Source organism: Cataglyphis hispanica, chromosome 23, assembly GCF_021464435.1.
Source record: "Cataglyphis hispanica isolate Lineage 1 chromosome 23, ULB_Chis1_1.0, whole genome shotgun sequence".
Lineage (NCBI taxonomy): Eukaryota > Metazoa > Arthropoda > Insecta > Hymenoptera > Formicidae > Cataglyphis > Cataglyphis hispanica.
In genome coordinates, this window is record NC_065976.1 from 1440294 (window position 1) to 1461230 (window position 20937).

At 28.6% G+C, this 20937-nt stretch overlaps 3 protein-coding genes across 6 annotated transcripts in view; 2 read left to right on the forward strand and 1 right to left on the reverse strand.

The window, feature by feature from the left end:
- On the forward strand, window positions 1-10308 carry LOC126858005 (KH domain-containing protein akap-1). The gene is made up of 6 exons (XM_050608002.1): window positions 1-189; window positions 6178-6978; window positions 7125-7640; window positions 7729-7947; window positions 8038-8171; window positions 8260-10308. Exons 2-6 carry the CDS (start codon window positions 6222-6224, stop codon window positions 8356-8358), a joined length of 1725 nt encoding a protein of 574 aa, XP_050463959.1. The 5' UTR covers window positions 1-189; window positions 6178-6221; the 3' UTR covers window positions 8359-10308.
- A 469-nt stretch (window positions 10309-10777) lies between these two features.
- On the forward strand, window positions 10778-15541 carry LOC126858013 (transmembrane protein 19). The gene is made up of 6 exons (XM_050608018.1): window positions 10778-11283; window positions 11917-12027; window positions 12281-12568; window positions 12714-12818; window positions 12984-13199; window positions 13327-15541. The coding sequence occupies exons 1-6, from the start codon at window positions 11130-11132 to the stop codon at window positions 13479-13481; spliced, it is 1029 nt and encodes a 342-aa protein (XP_050463975.1). The 5' UTR covers window positions 10778-11129; the 3' UTR covers window positions 13482-15541.
- Window positions 13355-20937, reverse strand: part of LOC126857997 (transcription elongation factor B polypeptide 3) — a 53462-nt gene continuing 45879 nt past the window's right edge. Inside the window, exons 1-9 of one of the 4 annotated variants that reach the window (XM_050607983.1) lie at window positions 19901-20097; window positions 18357-19479; window positions 17121-17296; window positions 16873-17042; window positions 16698-16789; window positions 16424-16623; window positions 16030-16315; window positions 15866-15950; window positions 13355-13495 (exon numbers count right to left, since the gene is read on the reverse strand). In XM_050607983.1, the coding sequence (XP_050463940.1) occupies window positions 15874-15950; window positions 16030-16315; window positions 16424-16623; window positions 16698-16789; window positions 16873-17042; window positions 17121-17296; window positions 18357-19479; window positions 19901-19969 (2193 nt within the window). In that variant the 5' untranslated portion in view covers window positions 19970-20097 and the 3' untranslated portion in view covers window positions 13355-13495; window positions 15866-15873. Of the gene's footprint in view, window positions 13496-13928; window positions 15951-16029; window positions 16316-16423; window positions 16624-16697; window positions 16790-16872; window positions 17043-17120; window positions 17297-18356; window positions 19480-19900; window positions 20098-20937 lie in introns of those variants that run through there. The other 3 variants (XM_050607985.1, XM_050607982.1, XM_050607984.1) reach the window with 3 other exon arrangements.

Sequence of the window (20937 nt, forward strand, 5' to 3'; positions counted from 1 at the left end):
CGCTTACCGAAGTGGCCATATTCACATTCCGTTGCTTGGAAATACGCTATTAGCACGTGGCGTGCGCTCGCAGAAAAATTCGCGATTAGTCGGCCGTTCGGTGAGTCGGAAACCTTCTTGGATGCGTCCAGGTGAAACGCGCTACTCGTTGCAAGTCGATCGTAGCCTCACGAACATTTAACGACACCGGTAAGTAAATATCCGATATCCGGCGACATTCCCTCCTGCTCTCTCTCTATCCTACGACTTGGCTATCTGGCGGCGGCCTTCTTCTGGTCTTCTATTATCCTCCTGCTTATGGATGGAGACGCGACGTAGTACGGAAATAAGCTGTATAATTAACGTGGGACAATTGCAATCCTCCACGTGGCGTCATCGGCAAGCGATCAGGGATAGATATTAAGATCGCACATTCTCGCGTATGTCAGACTTTTCTCCTTTCTAGTCAAATTCTTTGAACTAGTGTTCGAGAATATGCTCCCTCTATATAGCTTGTGCACGATATATATATCACATGGATCTATTCATTTGCTTATTCTCCAATTACATTTGCTTGCCGGCTGCTTCTCATAATTGTTAGATTGTTGTATATTGGATATATTGAAGATATATTTTTGCGGATTGCGGATATTTTTTTATTATCGTATTTTTGTCTTTTACTTTGTCCAAAACTTTTTTTTATCCACATTGTATCTATGTATAGAATTACCAAACTAACACTTTGTTTTGTATAATTTTATTTTTTTTATACAATTTTAATGTAAAAATGTAAAATCATCTCGTACGTATTTAAATAGTACAGTATCTAGGTAATAGTTTAGATTCTAGATGTTCTATATATAGATAACATGAGAAAGACAGAGAGAGAGAGAGAGAAAATAGACATTGAGCCTCTATGCATAAGCAGCAATTTTGTCTTTATGTGTTAACTATATTAAGAATATATTTATATATATTTAATTATATATATTTATATATATTTAATTAATCAAAAAGTCGCGTATATTTCAGTTAACTTACATCTTTAGTGTTTTATAATTTTGATTCAATCTTTCATTAAAGAACAAAAATGTTTTATATACATTTATAGGGAAAATTATTTATTTAAAATTATAAAATGTCTTTCTTTTTATGATATTAGTAACTTATATTAATTTATTTGTTTTTTTTTTTTAATAAATTCTGCTTTAGAAGAAACAATACTATTGCATTCTAATAATATTGATCATACTTTTATTGTATTTTTTATATTTTTTTCCAAAAATGCTTTATTTCTAATTAATATTTTTCATATTTTCATAGATTGTTGGATTTATATCCAACGATTGTAGCTAGTATGATAGCTATATACAAAATTTTTGTATGTTATTGATTTTGGAATTTTTATCTTGTTAGAAAATAACTTTCTTGTGCTTTCAATAATAATTATCTTTTAATCTATTTACGTAAACAGTTTTTCTTTGATAGAATATCATATATTCAGTAATAGATATTTCTAGTAAATATTTTTTTAGATACCAGTGGCTCATGCAATCCTACACAAGTATATACTTCCATTTGCTTTGTAGAATGCAGACCTTATAATTCATGTATATTAAAATTTTCTCAAACTTTTGCATGTCTTTCAGTCGTTTTCAAATTGTTGAATCTCTGCATTTGTTACTAATATAAGACTGCGTTTTTCAAAATTCTATGTTTCTAAACATTTTGTTCTCATCAAATTTATATACACTTTGCATATCTTTCTCATTGGTAAAAAAGTATTTTCTTGTTACACTCATTGTATTTTTTTTATTTTCAATGCATTATAAATTGTCTCAGATACAATTTTAATATTATAATTATAATTAGTTTCAATTCAACATTTACGAATTTTGAAGCACTTATCTTTAAATAAACCTTTAAAATGTATAATTCGATATTAATTTTTATTAAAATACCTTTTGTGAAATATATTTCTGATTTGTTCAATGTAACTTCATTTACTAAATTTATTTACAACATATTACAATAATTTTATAATATATGCATGAAATGTAAAGGTTTTATATATAATTCTATTTTTTTTCAAAATTATTTCAAACTTTTCGTTTGTTCTGCCTGCTTGTCAATATGAAACTATTATAAGATCTTACCTTTATATGTGACCTAACTCAAGTTTGTTTACATCACGTATCATGTATTTTCATTCAAATTTGTATACAAAGATTTATATGTGTGATTTTGTTTAGTTTATACTTAATACACACTGCGAGTCGTGGATATTCTATTTCACTTATATGCGATTTATCAAAGATAAAATATATAAACATATTTATTTTTCTTTTTACATTATATTGTTGATTTATGTAATGTTAGAAGATAACTTTGGCTAATTTATCATATGGAGTCTTACTATACCGATACTGATTTTATAATCGAAGTAGATCATGCAACAGCTGTTATATCCAACAATTTCTCTTTAAGAAGAAAAAGAAAATTGATATTGATTTTGGATAAGAATTAATTTTTTGTGATTAACTGCTTTGTTGAAGTAAATTTTTGTCCAGTTTTATAGAACTAATTTATTTCGAATTTATATGTATGTGTGTGTGTGTATATGTGTATATAAGAAACAAATTATACGTGTTTTTTTTCTGATTATAATCTATATAACTACGATAAAGATTGGAAATTTCTCTTAATACAACTTTTTCAAGACGCGAAATTGAAGGTTACAACAAAGAGAGATATTACTTGCTTTATCAAGTTACCACAATTTCCGTCCTTCCTTCTCTTGTGTGATGCTTTTACTATCTTTACTCACACCGGTTACTTCATCAGTTGCGCGCAACGCTGGTTCAACATTCCGAAAGCACGTTGAACCAGTATGCGTCGTTTGACTTATAACGCATAGCATATATTCGAGTTGTTAAAGGCGAATTTTTTCGTTCAAAATTGGGTAATTGTAATTAATGCTCAAAGAAGTAATATAGATAATGGCAAAAAGATCGATAATTGTGAAAAACTTTATATAGGATTACTATAGATAAGAGTAAACATATTTTTCGAACAATTCAAATTAAAAGATTTCTTTTTTGCAATGTTAATTACTTTCTATTTTGAGATTCTATTTTATTTATACACATAATGCAGTTTCTATAAGCAATATAAAAAATTTAAACATATTGATAATCAATTTAATTTATTTTTTTTTTTTAATATCCTTTCTCTATATTATAATTTGTCATATTATCGCTATTTTACTTTGACCGAACTTCTTTCTCACACAATCCCGAAGATATTCAAGACACTGCTTTCTAAATATGAATATTTAGCACGTTGAAACACCAGCATGCTTTTATATGATATAGATTTTTGTGCTGAGTCTATCCAGTTTCAAAAATTGTTAATTGAATCTCTTAGTATATAAAATTATAGTCTAAATTTTAAAACTTTTTTTTATTAATCAAATGACAATTAAATTATTATATTGATAATTAGAATTTATATATTATTTGCGTTATCTCACGTTTGAAGCTTCCAGTAAAAAAATGATTGCTGATTTGTTATCAAAGCAATATCCATCATTCAGTTTTAGATACTTATTTATCACGGTGATTCTAAACTCAATTACATAAGATATTCCTGCATTTGTAGATTTATATTTGTATATTTTTTCATCAATACAATTAATTTAATGTATATATACGTGTGTGTGTGTGTGTGTGTGTGTGTGTGTGTGTGTGTGTGTGTGTGTGTGTGGTGTGTGTGTGTGTGTGTGTGTGTGTGTGGTAAAAAATGACCAAACATTTTAGAAATTATATTATTTTGCGCCACATATCCCAATAAGTATATAATGTTATCGCGCTCGTTTGAACGCGATAGGTGTTTGACTGACAATCTAGAAATCGGATCGGCTCTAAATTAGTCGAGTATGCATATCGCTATCGCCATAACGTAAAGTTATCAATAAAAAATATGATGAACCGGATCTATATAATTTACTTGAAACGAATTGATATTTTAATGGAGGCCATTTCATTTTCGTCGCTAAAGATAAAAGAGAATATACATATTTTTTATTATTATATTTCTCATTATAATATATTATTCTTTTTATTAGAAATTTTACTCGAAATTATTACTTTTGTATCGCCCTATATGAAGTTATCGAGGATCTTGATCACGCCGCGACCGCACCTGCGTAACCGGTGAATGGTTCCAGTCAAACTGGTCCTCGATATCAACCATGTGTTAAAAATCCGAGTTATCGGAGTCATCCGGAGTACAATTTCAGTTGTACTGACATCAATAGCGCGTTCATAATTCATATTTCGATTAATTTTGACGTGTTTGTCGCGTTTTGATTTCATTTTCGGATGTTGCGTGATAATTCTGTCTGGAAAGTTTCAGTGATTATGACAAAATATTTTGAGATTAAGCGAGAAACAACTCAATCATGAACAACTAGAGACATTGTATCGATTGACATTATATGCTGATGTAAGCAAATAGCACATGAGATGAGAATTTATTGCTTTGATAAAAACTTTTAATACATGCTGTTTTTTAATCTTTGAATTTAAATTTCTAGATTTTTATATTTCGATAAACATGCGATCATAGTGATGACATAAGATACCTTGCTTTATTGCTTTGATGATATATTTCGAAATTTTAGCGATTACATAGTAGGCTGTCAAATACTTGATTTCACAAAATACTTAATTATTGTTATTTTTATCATCAAGTAATGGCTATATTTAATTTTAAGTTTATAAGAGATTTATAATTTTTAAATGTGTATATACATATATGAAAATTGACAAAAGAGAAAGTTTTAACATATTTTTGAAATAATTGAAACATTTGTAATATTTTTTTCTTCAGTATTTTTAGAAAGAATTTAAAGAATAGACAACTGACAATAAAAATAATTTATTATTATATGTAACAACATTCTCATTATTTTTAAAATTTTTCTATACATATATAAAATATCAAATATTTTGGAGATCTTTCTATGAGTTACAACGTTTCTCTTTTTCTCTTTCTCTGCAAATATTTAAAAACTTAATATTGACTAAACTCATATACATATAAAAATTATAAAAATTTATAAAAAGATAATTATAAAAAGATTGCAACACAGTATATAATTTATATGATCTATATAATATTGGTACATGTTATATAGAAAGAGATGAGTTGTAGAATTTATATAAATATAGAAATTATATTTATTTTTACTTATTAACTCAATGAAAATTTAAGTCTTAAGTCTATTAAAAAAGAAGTTGCATATTATTGAAATATCATTGTTTACTTTGCATGTGTGTATGTGTGTATATGTAACCTGCATACTATTTATGACACATATTTCGTTTACGTTCTACACATTAGCTATAATTGTTTCATTAATTATTTTTTCTCCGATTGATTTACAGCCTTTATTGAATAATTTTTGATAATTGAATCATTTATTGTTTCGTTATTATGTCATACTTGCAATCATTGGACTATTAATGATAATTTTTCGATTCGTATTTATCAACGTTGATCAATGTTTTATCACGGATTCATGGACTTGGCGCAAATTGAATATCTGATTGATTTGTGATTAATCTATTGTCACACATATACAGCAATACTTTGTAGATCATTTCAATCATATGTTTTCCATTTGATAGTGTATATATTAATATATGTTAACATTTCTTAATTTATCGATTCAGTTGTGTCACAGAATTACATAAAATATTTTTAAAAATCCATAGATTCTTTCTTTTTTTGAATAAATTTTTAATTTTAAATCGTATTTTACAATTTTTAAATATTGTTATCATTATGCTCGAATAGAAAAATTTATTGCTATGCGCGAACAAAAATCCATGGAATTTTACGTCGACGTATCATCTTGTTTTATATGGGTTGTTTCCTTGTATTGATCGTTGATCAGCAAGTACTCCACTTAAGATTATTTAAATAGAATGGATCACTTATAAAGAGTATTATACCGTGTCAACAGGATAATTAAATAAAATATCGTATTCTCTTATTAATTTCATAAAGAAGATTTTGTTATAATCGTCATGTATAAATATTATTATTATGATATTATTATTATGACATCAATGTAAGTGTTCGCCAAAGTAGTAGGGGCTTAAAAGCTGTGCATGTCTACCTCGATTTCAGTATCAACGAACTTCCAGTAACGGCAGCTACCGTGGACTCGCACTATGAATTCTCCAATTCATGTACAATTAGTGAAATGGACGGTCCCAGCAGTGGCTTTTGTTCTCGCTTTCTTTTGGTACAAACGCCGTCGGATAGACCGAGCTGAACTTCAATGGAATGATACAGGGGGAATCGCAAAATCGAATCACGAAGAAAAAACGGTTCTGAACGATACTAAGGAAGTTGACACGAGCTGCAACAACTCCGAGAGTTCTGTTCAAGAAGAGATCAGTCAATCCTCGATCGATTGCAGTTGCACTCCACGAGAAAAATCATCTCGTGTCCCAAGGAAGGTCAGCGAGAGTGTGGACATCCCAATTAAGAAATCAACATCGCAATCGTCTTTTTGTAGCAGTAGTCAGATGAGATGCACGGAGACTGACACTATGTCTAAGATGGATGTACAGCTGAGCAGTAATCCGAGCGATCGCTCTAGCTACTTTGAGTTGATCGCCAGGAGTCAGAATGTATCCTGCGAATCCGACAGTACAGTCGTCGTCGACAATACAGCAAAGATAATTCAAGCTGTTGACAAAGAGAAGGAGAATCTACATCGCGAAACGGAGTCACAAAAGTGTATCGCAGACGAATATCATTATGAAGAAGATAAACAGCAAGCTGAAGTACATACCATCGAGACTCAGGGACAAGAGGCCGATGAAAGAGACTCGGCCAATCACAGTCCAGTTTCCGGAGTTTTGGAAGGCAGCGTCACAGATGAAGCCAGGAGTGAAGGAAGCACTACGGACAGTGGAAAAGGTGAATTATCTAATCTATCTATTTATTATTTATAAACTAAGAATTTTAGATATATTCGATTCTATCTATAATATATATATAAATATAAAATAAGGTGAAAGTATCAAAATTCATAATATAGATATAATTTTTATTTTCTTGTTTAGGTGGAAGTATCAATGGATGCAGGAAGGATAATACTGTACCATCTATCTATGACTTTGCTATACCACAACATCTGGTCGGTAGATTGATCGGCCGTCATGGAAGCTTTTTACAAAGTATCCGTACAAAGGCAGACGTCAGCATATATGTAAATGATCACCCTTGCGATGGCGATCATAAGATTTGCTCGATACGAGGAAGTGTTGAGAGAATTAACGTCGCGCTTAAAATGATAAGGCAAAAGTTCCCAGAGAAAAGGTTTTCGGAAGTAACATTAGAAGAGATCTCGACGATACCCGAAGTAAACGAGGAGGTTCCATGTAACATCCCTTTGATACGTTCTCTGTCCCTAATTGATTCTGTTAGTAATGACGTCTACGTCTCTCACATCGTCAAGCCGAACTGGCTCTTCGTTCAGCTTTCGACTCACCCGTCATTCCATCTTCTAGAAAGCTTAGAAGAGAGCATGACATGTTGGTATAATAACACAGAATTACCGCCATCGGATGTATTCAATAGTAAATATTGTAGTTTATAATATTTTATTGTGTTTGTATAAGCAAAATCACAGAGAATACTTGAATCGTGAAATGCATTATTCTGTAGAGGGCGATTACGTGGCTGTAAATTGGAACAAAAAATGGGTCAGAGGCTATATCGAAAAACTAGATCCATCGGGAGAGAAGAATATAGTGCGATTAGTCGATCATGGTGGCTACTGGGTATTTAACAACTCGCAATTTAAGCCGTTGATGATGAATTACCTGAGTAGTTTGCCTTTCCAAGCGATCGAAATCTTTATAGCGTACATTCAGTCAACAAACGGTAATTATATTGATGCTATGTTAGTTTTTTTTTAAACTATAAATTAATTTTTCTCAGGTATATGATTATGCGAATTATTTTCATATTTAGGTGAGTGGTCACCAGAAGCTTACAACTTGGCATATACTCTTTGTAAACGTAACGGAATTGGTCAAGCCGTCATTGAATATCGTATTGGAAATAATGTTTATACCAATATTTATTTTACTGTCCAAAATTATGGAGTAAGTATCATTCAAATATTATACAATATAAAATTCCTTATGCTTTTGAAATATGAACTCAAATTAATTAATTAATTAATTTTTCAAGCTAATTTCCCTTGCTGATGACTTGTTACTGAAAGGCCTTGCGGAACATGTAGCAGGAGAACATACAAAACTAGAAACACTTGAATCCATCTGTACATAAGAGTCGTAAGAAACTCTACCATTCTCAAATTTTCTACCGAATCATAACGCGTAATTCACAATTCTTAGCCAGTATCGACTAGAATCTAGTGTAATCGCCATCGGTAATCCTTTAACTGCGTTAAACTTTATTATTTTGTTCTTTGACTTTGTCTGATATTTACTGCGTTGAAATCGCTGTGAATATCTTGACGTACATTTTCCCTTTAATAGAATGGGTATCCACATAAAAGTATAAGTAAAATAATGTGGTATATAAAATATTCTAATAGAATGTGAATAAGAAAATTATATTTCAGTATACACAGAAGGTATACAGAAATCTTAATCGCGTTTAAACAGCATTTAAAATACTCCTTTAAGTATTGCTCAGAAAGAACGCGTCCTGTAAGCATAGACTCGTGGGTTCAAACGAGTTCTGACAAGTACAAAGGATTTGATTTAATCCGGTAATATAAGAATTCTTTTTTTATAGTAACTTTCTAAATTGTATTGCCTCTCAATTTTCTCTTTTTTACTTAAAAAACTTGAAACTTTTCACATTTATAGTTATTTACAGGACAAATCTTTCAAATAGCTTCAAGTAAGCACTCAGGAATCTGCTTTTGTTGCCTCCATTGTAAATGTTTCAAGACTGTTGCAAAGATAAATGCAAAAATGTCATATTTTCTCTCCTAAATCTCCATTTTGTACATAATGTAAAATATTTTTTCAATTGTTTATGTAGAATATTTATATGTAGCAAGAGAGAGAGAAATCATAAAGAGAAAATTTTGCTATATAATGTTAATTATAAAATAAAGTAAATAATGACTGGATTTTACTAAATAGCGTCACACATCTTAAGTTGAAAATCGTATCGGATAACTCAGACGAATCTGGAAATTCGGTTCTACGTGACTCATATCCATTTCTGATTGTAGACGATTCAGTAATTCATTAAAATATATATTGTTGGTTTAATTTCGCGTTAATTTTACATTATATCAAATTCATCATAAAAACTATTGTTAAATGTGATATTTCATTTATTATTTCGCGTGTTTTTCAAATTATTGAAACGTAGTTGAGCTAATTTATCTTCAAACGTTATTTTTCAATAACGTGTATTTTGTAACGTAACTTTATTGTCATGGTATAAAAATATAATTATTTTATGCTTATAATCGTTCTCTTAAACTGTATGATGTTTGAGATATTTTTTCGGCGTTTCAAGACTAAGCTTTTGGATTAATCCAAACGTAATGTTGTGTATATTTCATTGTTTACTAAAATATGATTCTATTTATGCGATTTGCTAACGCTTTTTTTCTATGCAAGATTTTGATATAGTAGAACTTGATTAATTGAAAAAATCTATTTCTCGTGTATTGAGCTCAATTAAAAACGTAATTTGGCAATTATAAAATGTTAATATTGTTGATTGAAATAACATAGAAATATTTTTCTAGAAAGATTATGTATATACATATAAAGTCACAGTCACTCTATATCACCCAGAATGTATGCTTTTTCGCTCGCTGCGATTAAAATGTTATAATTTATTATATTTCTTTATATTAGCAATTCGATAACAACAATATAGCGGAATAAACATCGCGTGATGATCATTCATAATTAATTATATCTTGTACATATAATATATAGTTGACCGCAATCTTTGACTTAAATTTTGTACAATGCTTCATTATATATATATATATATTAATTCCGTAAATTATAAGTTATTTTGTATATACATCTCAGTATAACTTTTTAGAAGTTATCGTCAGAACTGTATTATTTTCATTGTAAGTTCTTATATCTTTTATATATACGTCTTTTATAAAATATAATAAAAACAATTACAACAAAAAGGAAGTTATGCTAAGAAAGTTACAGAATTATGCTAAGATTTACATCATTGTTTTGTATTGCAAAACAGAAATAAAGATGTTAGTAAATGGCTAAATTACAGTATATTATAAATATTTCCTCCTATTATGTTTTTTTTTTCATTTGTGTCAACAAATACAGTCGATTTTCTTTGCGTTCTAAAAAAATCATTTTGCGTTTTTCTTTATCCAGAATCATTTTTTTATGTTCCGTTTTTCTTTAAAGTTTTCTCTTCATGCTTTTCACTAATGATATTTGCCACATAGTCACCATAAGTCGATTTTTTCTTTTCTAAGATTTTCTGTTCTATATGTTTCTATTTTTAAATCAGCTGTTTTCTTCTTAATTGTCAAAGTTTATCTTTCTTCTTCCAAAGGCAGAGTGGAAACTAGAAAGAAAAAGATAAACTTTAAATTATAATAATTAGTTCAGTTATAAAGAACAGACTTTTTATATCGATCTTCCTTCTTTATATTTGCGTGTACATGAGCACATTATCATACATTATGAATGAAATCTAATAATAGAGAAACAGAACACATACATAATATTTGTATTCCGCGCAAAGTGCAGGAAAGGTGTAGTTGGAAAGAACAGATCTTACACGTGTCGCGTTCATATACCTCTTTCAAAGTAATATCATTTCACATTATTTATTCTCAAAAAAAATTACTGCACAACACGTTCCACAAGTGTGATGCTGTGTCATAGCAAGGACAAGTATTTATAAAAGGAGAATTTATTGCCTTGTTTGACATATATGTTGTGTTGACGTGTCCCGCGTGTATTTTTTGAAACAATTTTTGATCTTTGTGCGAAGACACAGCTTCTCATCGATCGATTCATGGTGATCGTGCTTTCATTCTGATTCATCTCGTCGAATTTAAGCTTTTCGATATGATCTCTCTCGGAAATCGCGAAGAGGCCCGACACTCTCGCGTATTAATGCCGGTGTTCCTGGGTGCCTGCGCAATTCCGATCTCGATGCTCTTCTGGGTCGTAAACGTAGCTTACTCGATACTTTGGCCAGACACCAGAAACTTCACGGAAGGTTTTGTATATTCAATGATGAAAACTTTCAAAAACACTCGAATAATTATTAGGTTAGAGAATACGTACATATATATTCGTGTACAAATACATAATTTTGTGTATTAAACTGCTTCATTTAATTATTTTTTTCGATATAGCTGCTTGTTTGATATAATTAAAAAGCAATTGTAAACATGATTTATTTAAATAAAACGGTTTAAAAATTGCAAATTAATTTATAAAACACGTAAACAATATATATATATATATATATATATATATATATATATATATATAAAATTTTTGTGAATCTATTTTTTGTATTGTATGTATGTTGCTCAATATTTTATTAATTTAATTTATAAACATTTATATTTTTATTGAGATGAAAACTATATCAACTTGCAAATTAAAATATATGATAAATAGAAATTTAATTTTGTTACATATTGAAATCCATTTTGTATATAATTATATAATTTCTCTTTAAACAATCAATATTTCTTTGATAAGTAAAAGTATTAGCTGTAAAATATAAACTATTTCTTGCTTTAAATCATATTGCATTATGTTCATAAATGTAATTGCATTCAAATTTAGGGTATATTAATGACATTTTTCAGTACTTAAAACAATTATATTTCTACTTTAGAACATTCAGTTATCTCACCTTGGAGATGGCTAGCAGCAGTCTTTATTCCATTGTTGTTCTTGCTTTGGGGCTTGCGCAAAAAAAGCCTGCATGTCAGTGGTGCAATTCTTGGTAATAAAATATCTATATAATTTTGCAATGTAAGAAAATGTAGAATAAAACACACCCACATACACGTATATTAGATAATATAAAGAATACTTGAAGTGCTGTTAAATCAAGACATATATCGTTAAATATTGTTTATATAATCAATCAAATAAATGATATCAACAAAAACATCTTTTGTTATTGAATTATGATGTTATGAAATTATAAGCTACTATAAGATATTAAAAAAGATGATAATTAATTTCCGCCTTAGGTCTCTTTGTGGGTTTTATCTTGACACTCTCGAGCTTTGCTCACTTGTCAGCTCTTGCGACGTTTTTTGTCACTGGATCAAAAGTGACAAAGTTTCGATCAGAACAAAAAAAAAAGATTGAAATCGATTTCAAGGAAGGTGGCCAACGGACCTGGATACAAGTGCTATGTAACAGTGGTATGGCTACACAATTGGCTTTATTGTATCTTTTGGATGTCGGAAGCGGAGAAAGACCCATCGATTTTGACAAGGAATATCGAAGCTCATGGTTGTCTATTGGGATATTGGGTAACAAGTCAATATTTTTATTCTGATAATATAACAGTATAATTATGATATTTCAATTTCAAGAAAGCAAACTTTCATTTCCAAAGTACAAATTTAAAATTTTTAATTAATTTTCAAATGTGATTTTCAATTTACTTACAATTAGGAGCATTTGCATGTTGCAATGGTGATACGTGGGCTTCAGAGTTGGGTACAGTGATTGGCACAGGTGATCCTTTCCTCATTATCACAAGAAAAAAGGTGCCAAAAGGTAAGAATGTTAATTTTAGGATACCAATAAGAATAAATTGGGGCATCAATAAAATATATTTTTTTGTGTATTAAATTTGTAAAGATTAATGATCGATTCTTTTATAATAAAAAACTGTTAAAAATATAGTCAGTTTATTAGAATCTTTGCATTTTATTATTCAAGGAACAAATGGTGGTGTATCATGGATAGGTCTATTATGTTCCATCATTGGCGGTTTAATAGTTGGGCTTATTTATTATATTGTGATATTAAATACTGTTGATACGGCTGTGTTGCAACTAGCAGCACCACAGTGGCCTGTCATAATTGTCGCAGGATTTGCAGGCTTTTTTGGCTCCATTTTAGATTCCGTCCTCGGCGCGACTTTACAATATTCAGGTAACGTAAACATACTTTCAAATTCATATCATTTATTTTAGTGCTTTAAATTCGGAATTCTTAAAAATAATTCTTAGTATTATTTTATAGATTATCATACCATGTAATATATAATCGATTTTTTTAGGAATGGATGAAAAAGGTTTTATAGTAGACCGGCCGGGAAAAGGTGTAAAGCATATTTGTGGTAAACAGCTCCTAGATAATCACAGTGTTAATCTCCTTTCTAGTATTGGTATCGCTCTTGTTCTTCCGAGAATAGCTAATATTTTCTGGCCATAAAATGTCAGATTTATCTAAAAACATATAATAATTTAATATTAATTGTTTTATTATCGAATTCATTATTTTTTGATATAGTTAATTATTCTTTGATCTATATAAAAAAAAAAAAATCCCGTACGGTTTTGTATATCTTGTATATTTTTCTAAGCTGTTTTACTCAGGGATGAGTTACTTTAAGAATTAATCAAAAAATCTTACTTATAAATATAAAATTATATTTATTTCACCAATTTTTATATTTATAAATATGAATTAAAAATAATGATGATATTTGAACATTGACTTCGCAAATCAGTTAATTAATTAATTGGGTTTTTATTTATTTATTTTTTGTATAATAAATATTAAATAACTAATATTTATAATCTTATATTATTCTGCTATTCTTTATAATATTTTACGATATCATTTAATGAAACATGGGTTGTAAAAAAATACTTTACAAAAGGCTCACATTTTTATTATATAATTTACATGCAATGTTCACGCGGCATTATTATTCGCTGCATCTATATTTCTCCGATCGAAGATACTATTAGAACAAATTTATAGGATTATCTTATGAAGATGTTTTCTACATCTATAACATGATGTATATAAGAATGATACAATATGATGTATTATTTTGATATTGTGAAAATAACTGAAAATAAAATCAGTATTTATATATTTATATGTAAAATATGCAAGATGTATATATCACATAATATACAAAGAATATATCATATTTTCTTTAATTAGAATTTTTCTGACGAAATTTTAAATGATTACTATTGAACAATAATTTCATTTTTATAATTTAGAATTAAAAGCATTTAAATGGAAAGAAATACACAAACTCACACATATAATTTTGATGTACTGTAATAAAATTTATCTTTAAATAACAAGTTTGAAATTAATTTAATTAAAATATTAAATCTCCTACACAAATTCTTAAAGATTAATAGCTAAATTTGCCTTCCAATTATTATTCGATTGAACAATATAGAGAATTCTCAGGATACATTATTAAAATTTAATATGGATAAATAATATAAATTAGTTGTTATATCCAAAAATCAAAATTTAATATTATTGTTATTATATAATATTTAAATATGTACTTAATTTTTATCTCATTCATATAAAATAATAGATGAAAACATAGAAAATTTTATGTTGTATATTACAGAATTTTATAATTTGATCAGATAACTCAAATATATGCATACCATATGTATAATTATTATAAGAAAATTATTTGGCTAGGTCTTCATAGGTATGAATTAGTAAATAAAATATCTCTTGTATTGTTTCGCTGATTAGAATATCTGTGATCAGAATATATATATATATATATATCAGCCATGAGATAATAAAAGAAGATTGTAAGAAATGTTTATATAAAAATTGCATAATTTAAACAAAGTAGATTGACTAATTATCTATCTGTACTTGTCCCTATATCTTGTCTCACAATATAATATTTACAAAATATATATGTTAAAAATGTCTAAAAAAATCGAAATCAAAATCACAGCAACATCTAACACATGGGGATTACGCTTCCATGTTTGTTCCCGAATCAATTTGACACATGAATTGCTAAAATACAATCCAAAAATTTTACACTTCAAAAATCTAAAAATTTAAGATCCAAAAATATATATATAAACCCAACCAAGAATGTCTAGATCTAATGAGTAACCATTTCGTCTATTTATCTCTATCTATTCATGAATCTAGATATACAGAGTATCTCACAACCATTGTACAATACTTTAATAGCGTATTCTAAAAATAAAATAAAATAAAACATACTATTAAAAAATTTTAAGGCTATAATAGTTTTTGAGTTATCAAATTTTACCAATGATATCGCGTAGAACTCGTGCGCTGAGATCCGTCACTACATATACGTGCATACCGATCAGTTTTTTAATGATCTTAACGATATTAAAATATTGTATGAAAATTGCGAGACACCCTGTATATACGAAGATTAAGAATACACTTTTCAAAAGAAGAAATTTATACAGCTATGAATTGTTAATATAATTTCTTACTAAAGAAAAGTTTACCATGCCTGTTGGAAATTATTTATGCTTTTCTACAGATTGCATTCAACTGGAATAAATAAAACTATAAGTTTCTTTATATAATTGAACAATTATATGCAATTACTTTTGTATATTAGAAATTGAAACATACAATTCTGTGAGCATAATTTAAAAAAAAATATGCAAAAGATGCATGGATTTAGTGTTATATCGACATCATGATCGATATAAATACGATATAAACGCCTGTGCATACGAAACGATGATGAAATGTACAATTTTACTATTTATTGAAATTGCATATGAGATCAATGGATCTCTAAATATTGATAAAATTACCGCTTCCACTACCGCTTGTAACGTCCCTTTATTAACTGTAATGCCTTTGCCATGAGCGGTGCTTTTGTCTTTTTTACACTCGATGCTGATAAAAATAAAGATTAATATAATACATTAATATTAGTGAAATATGATTAAACTAAATTATCAAAATGAATACTTACTTGATGCTTTAAACCGAGCCATCGGCGGTGGTGGTACAGCAATATTCGTTGCGTTGTTGATCGCTCCACCGCCGACCAACTTTTTTTTTACACTGGAAATAGTGGCAGGCGTTGCATTAGCCGTACCATATTTTGCCTGTTTCTTTAATATGTTCCGCGGTGGTTTCACAATATGCGAGTCCACGTATGCGAGTTTAGTGGATCTCACTGGGACAGATTTGTCTATAGATTGTTTGATATTGGCGGTAAGCGTCTTCAGTTTCGCTTCCCTTTCATCTAAACAGCGCTGTGTAATGTTATAACATTGATATGAATAAAACATAGATTCATCATCTTAAAAATTATCTTCAGATACTTCTTTTCGTTGTCGCTTTAGCTTTGTAATTTAACATACCATGTACATCTCGCGCCACGATTCCATTTCCTGCCTATCATTACTCCTGAACTCTCGATTACAATGATATTGCCATAATATGTCTGTATCTTCTATAAGATACGGATTATGATGTTCTAACATAAATAATTGATCGGGTGTGGCGCGTTCTAGGATTGGCTTTAATATGTCATACGGTACACCGCCGGTGAATTCAAGCGCTGTTAATAAAAAATGCTTATTGTTAAAATATTGGTATATTAATGCATAATAATCGCAAGCAAAAAATGTTTACCATCGATATTTTCTATCAACACTCTAATGCACATTTCGTATAGTGTTGGCACACTTGTGTAACCAACCTTGTTACCAGAGTACACTTTCGTCCTAGAATGAGGATAAATAATACAATAATAAACATCTCGAAATTGAATATTATTTTGCCATTTGTATCAAAATAAATGAATAACCTTTGATTCTTGACGTAAATAATATTATCCACGGATTTGATGTCTTCTTTACGTTGAATTGGATTAATATATGGCAGTGGTTTGTAATTGGGACTGATTTCAGGTAAAGTGGATGACAAATCTACACTCAATGGTTCTAGCTTCACATTCGGCGCTAAAAGGGATAATGGCTGCAAATTAAATTTTCAATTGTTAAAATTTGTTTTTCTGCCAATGTTGGAAATATTAAATGACAAAATGCAAATTACGTTTGAACTTTCGCCGTATTCCGGTTCAGATTTCAGTGTATTTTTGTTATTAACCGGGGGTGACAGTGGTTCCGTTTTAATCGACTTAGTAGAAATTAGATTAGGCGAATTATTATGACGTTTTTTTGATGGCTGAGGCATGGTGCACATGCCAAGTGCTTCTGCAAAACTTGCACCTAAAAAAGGAAAAGTCAGAGATATAATTTCACACATGTACACGCTTGTATCTATCTAATTATCATGATTAATTATTTCGAAATTGTAATTATTATAAAATATTTATATATATTTCTTACATCTAACTAGTATAAAACACAAAACACATAAAACTATATTTTATAAATTTTTAAAGACAAAAACTTTTAAAACTTATCTTTTGTTAAAATGTTTGTAGAAAATTGTTATGCACACACACACACACATGCATATATATGTATAAAATGCTTCAAATTATTTTTTTATTACGAAGAATTTGAATTAAGAAATGTAATTTTATTCTTGATTATTTATATTTTTAAGTGATCTGTAATTAAACTTTTCATATAAAAATTGTTGCAAATCATAATTAACAATTGGACACACACTTATCAATTTACATTTATTCATGTATTATCAATTGCAATATCTCAAAAGGCAGTATTTCTTAGATGCATAGTTTTCATATAAAAATTCATATATTCATATATTCTACATATATTCATATATTCATACATTCATATATTCTACTTGGAAGTTTCTTTGCTAGAATGATGACTGGAATCTTTTTTTTTATCATGTCTACTATGACTTGTATGTTCTTTTGTTTTATGTTTTGGGGAGGGCAACAAGTTAAATAATATGAAATATAAGTTTATATTTATAAAAACTATAATTAATCACTCATAAATATATATGTGTTATGTTTGTGTATATATGTACGTGTGTGTCTTATATTAATGAGATTTGAGATATTGCAATATAGAATTTGAACTTATAATCTATAATTTTATATCTCCAAAAAAAAAAAAATAATTCATATCATAATTTATTTTGTACAATTAAAAATGAAATTTAAAATAAATATAAACAAATAAATTTAAAAAATAAAGAGATTTTGAATAGCCTTCATTTAGCACATTATCCTAAAAATTTGTCATTTTTGTCAAATTTGTCAAGAACGTCCATAATATTACAAAAATTGCAAATTTCACATTTCTTAACATAGTAAAATTATTATAAATCATTTCTTCAACACACCAGAATTGCAATCTATTCCTTCATCGCCTTTTATTTCCTGCATTAACCTAATCTTTGTTTCTTTTTTCTTCTCATGTTTATTCTTATCTTCTTTGTGTTCTTTTTTCTTGTCCCTGTCTTTATTCTTAACATGATCCTTATTACTAGAGGAACTAACTCTTGACTTGGAAGTTTCTTTGCTAGAATGATGACTGGAATCCTTTTTTTTATCATATTTACTATGACTTGTATGTTCTTTTGTTTTATGTTTTTGTTTTTCGCTATTGTCCTTTGCTTTACTGCTTGATTCGTCAGATTTAAGCTTATTAGAACTACTTCTGGACTTCTCCTGCAAATACTTTTTCTGTTTATCATCTTGTTTATTTTTATCACTTGCTGAAGGCTGCTCATCTTTTACTTTAATTTTTACCTCTATCTCAATTCCAGAAGATTTTGAATGGGAATTCTTTTCTGAAATAGATAATTCAGATTTCTCATCATCAATTTTGCTATTTGACAGTTTTCTCTTCTTGCTTTCTTTTATCGAGGAATTTGAGTTATCTACTTTTCTTTTTCTGTTATTATCTTCATTAATTTCAGTCACCTTGTCACTCATTTTTTTTGAATTATCATTGCTACTATGATAATGATTTGTTGAACTGTGGGCTTCTTCTTTTAGACTACTTTTAGTGGTTTTTGATTCCTTAGACTTTCTTTCACTCTGTGAACGATGTTTGGAAGAGTGTGTACTTTTTTCATGCTTTTCCTCGGATTTTGACTTGGATGAATACATTGTATTGTGTTTTGTAGATGGCTCACTTTTGTTTTCCTTATACACATGTTTTGAATTTGATGCTTGATCAGACAAAGAGTTGTTCTCCCCTATCTCCTCTAGCTTTGGTGATTCTTGATTATCATTGTAACTTTCGTGAACATCAGGTACACAAGTTTCATCCTCATCTTCACCATCACTACTCTCTTCATCTGCTACCATCCTTTTCCATTTATAAACTAAAGCCTTCGAAGCATCACCTACACTACCATCATATTTTCTGAAACTATTCACAGTCCTTCCTACTCCTGTCTCTTGAAGATGTTGTACTGTCACTGGCAGATTATATAGCTTGGAAATACAATGTAATATCTGAAAACAATTGTAATAAACAAAAATTTTTATTAAAATATAGCAAAATTTCAAACCTTTTTTTCGAAAATTGAAAACGATATTTAATATTATATAATAAATATATCATCAAAATTAGCAATAGTAATAATTAAAGCACTTTTTATAGTGCATTAAAATTTTAAACAAGTTAGTATACGTCAAATTATTTCTTATTATCTCTTATACGATATGCTGAAGGTTTTAAAAAAGATGTAACAATGTAATAGCACTTTTTAGCGATCGAAAAGATAAGTTTTATAGTAAAAGTAATATCGATGCGTTTTTTTATATGTTCCACAGCTATGAGATGCTGAGGTTATAACGTCATGTACACCTAGTAACTATTTATATTAATTATTGGACAGCGAATATCTCGAAAACGCTATTTTATCATACGTACTCGAGCTTCGTTATCACCGCATTTCTCTAAATTCCGTTGATAATGACGAATTTTGTCCACAACAGACATATTGCGATTGATTACGATTACCAGCTGCACAACTGATCGCTCGCTACTCGCTGCTCGCTGCTAATATCGCTGGCAAAGAACTCGATCTCGATACATGAACATGAATATAGGTTATACGGTGATGAAAATGAAAGGTATACGCGTATTATGTTGGCTTCTTTACATTACGTGTAAAATCCATATCAGACTACCCATTGAAAATTCAAAATTCAAGATAGAAATTGGAATTTGACTAATCAGAGCAAAAGATACTAAAATTTCTTTGTCCGGATTGGTCAATTTCAATTTTTATTCAATTTCAATCTTCAATCGCATAGTCTGATACAGGCTTAAGGACTAATCAAATGTCTAACATAAAGGATGGATATTCTTCATATCAGATGCATAATTGATTTTTTATATTCTATATATAAATTGTTTTATTCAAATCCCCAAAAAAAAAAAAATCAGATTCTGCAATGTATATAATTTTTAATTTTACACTTTAGAAGACTGACTTTCAGGAAGCTAAATAAATAAATAAATAACCCAGTAAACACTATTTGTTGCAGCAATATAACATGGAAATAACAAATAATATAACACAAGTTATTTGTATGTATATAACTGCAATATATCATGAGTATAACAATGAAATGAAATATTACATTTTGTTATTATATTTTGTTATACATCGAACATAACTGCAATGTAACATTGTTACTTTTATGATATATAACATTTTTCATATACATTATAGAATTGTTATATAACATGATTATTTTAAAAATATGAAATATACATATTACAAAATAGTTTAAAAAAATGTTTTAATATTTTTTCTTATTGACTTTATACTGTAATATATGTAATATATATATATATATATATATATATATATATATATATATATATATATATATATATATATAATATAAAAAGAATAAAAACTTATTTTTTGCTATACACATTGTTTATAATGTATAGGC

Bases quoted from the DNA above. Each gene is read 5' to 3' on its own strand.
- LOC126858005 (XM_050608002.1), top strand. From the start codon at position 6,222: ATGAATTCTCCAATTCATGTACAATTAGTGAAATGGACGGTCCCAGCA. The intron at 6,979-7,124 runs GTGAATTATCTA...TTTCTTGTTTAG, and splicing joins CACTACGGACAGTGGAAAAG to GTGGAAGTATCAATGGATGC. The intron at 7,948-8,037 runs GTAATTATATTG...TTTCATATTTAG, and splicing joins GTACATTCAGTCAACAAACG to GTGAGTGGTCACCAGAAGCT.
- LOC126858013 (XM_050608018.1), top strand. From the start codon at position 11,130: ATGATCTCTCTCGGAAATCGCGAAGAGGCCCGACACTCTCGCGTATTA. The intron at 11,284-11,916 runs GTTTTGTATATT...TTTCTACTTTAG, and splicing joins CACCAGAAACTTCACGGAAG to AACATTCAGTTATCTCACCT. The intron at 12,028-12,280 runs GTAATAAAATAT...TTTCCGCCTTAG, and splicing joins TGTCAGTGGTGCAATTCTTG to GTCTCTTTGTGGGTTTTATC.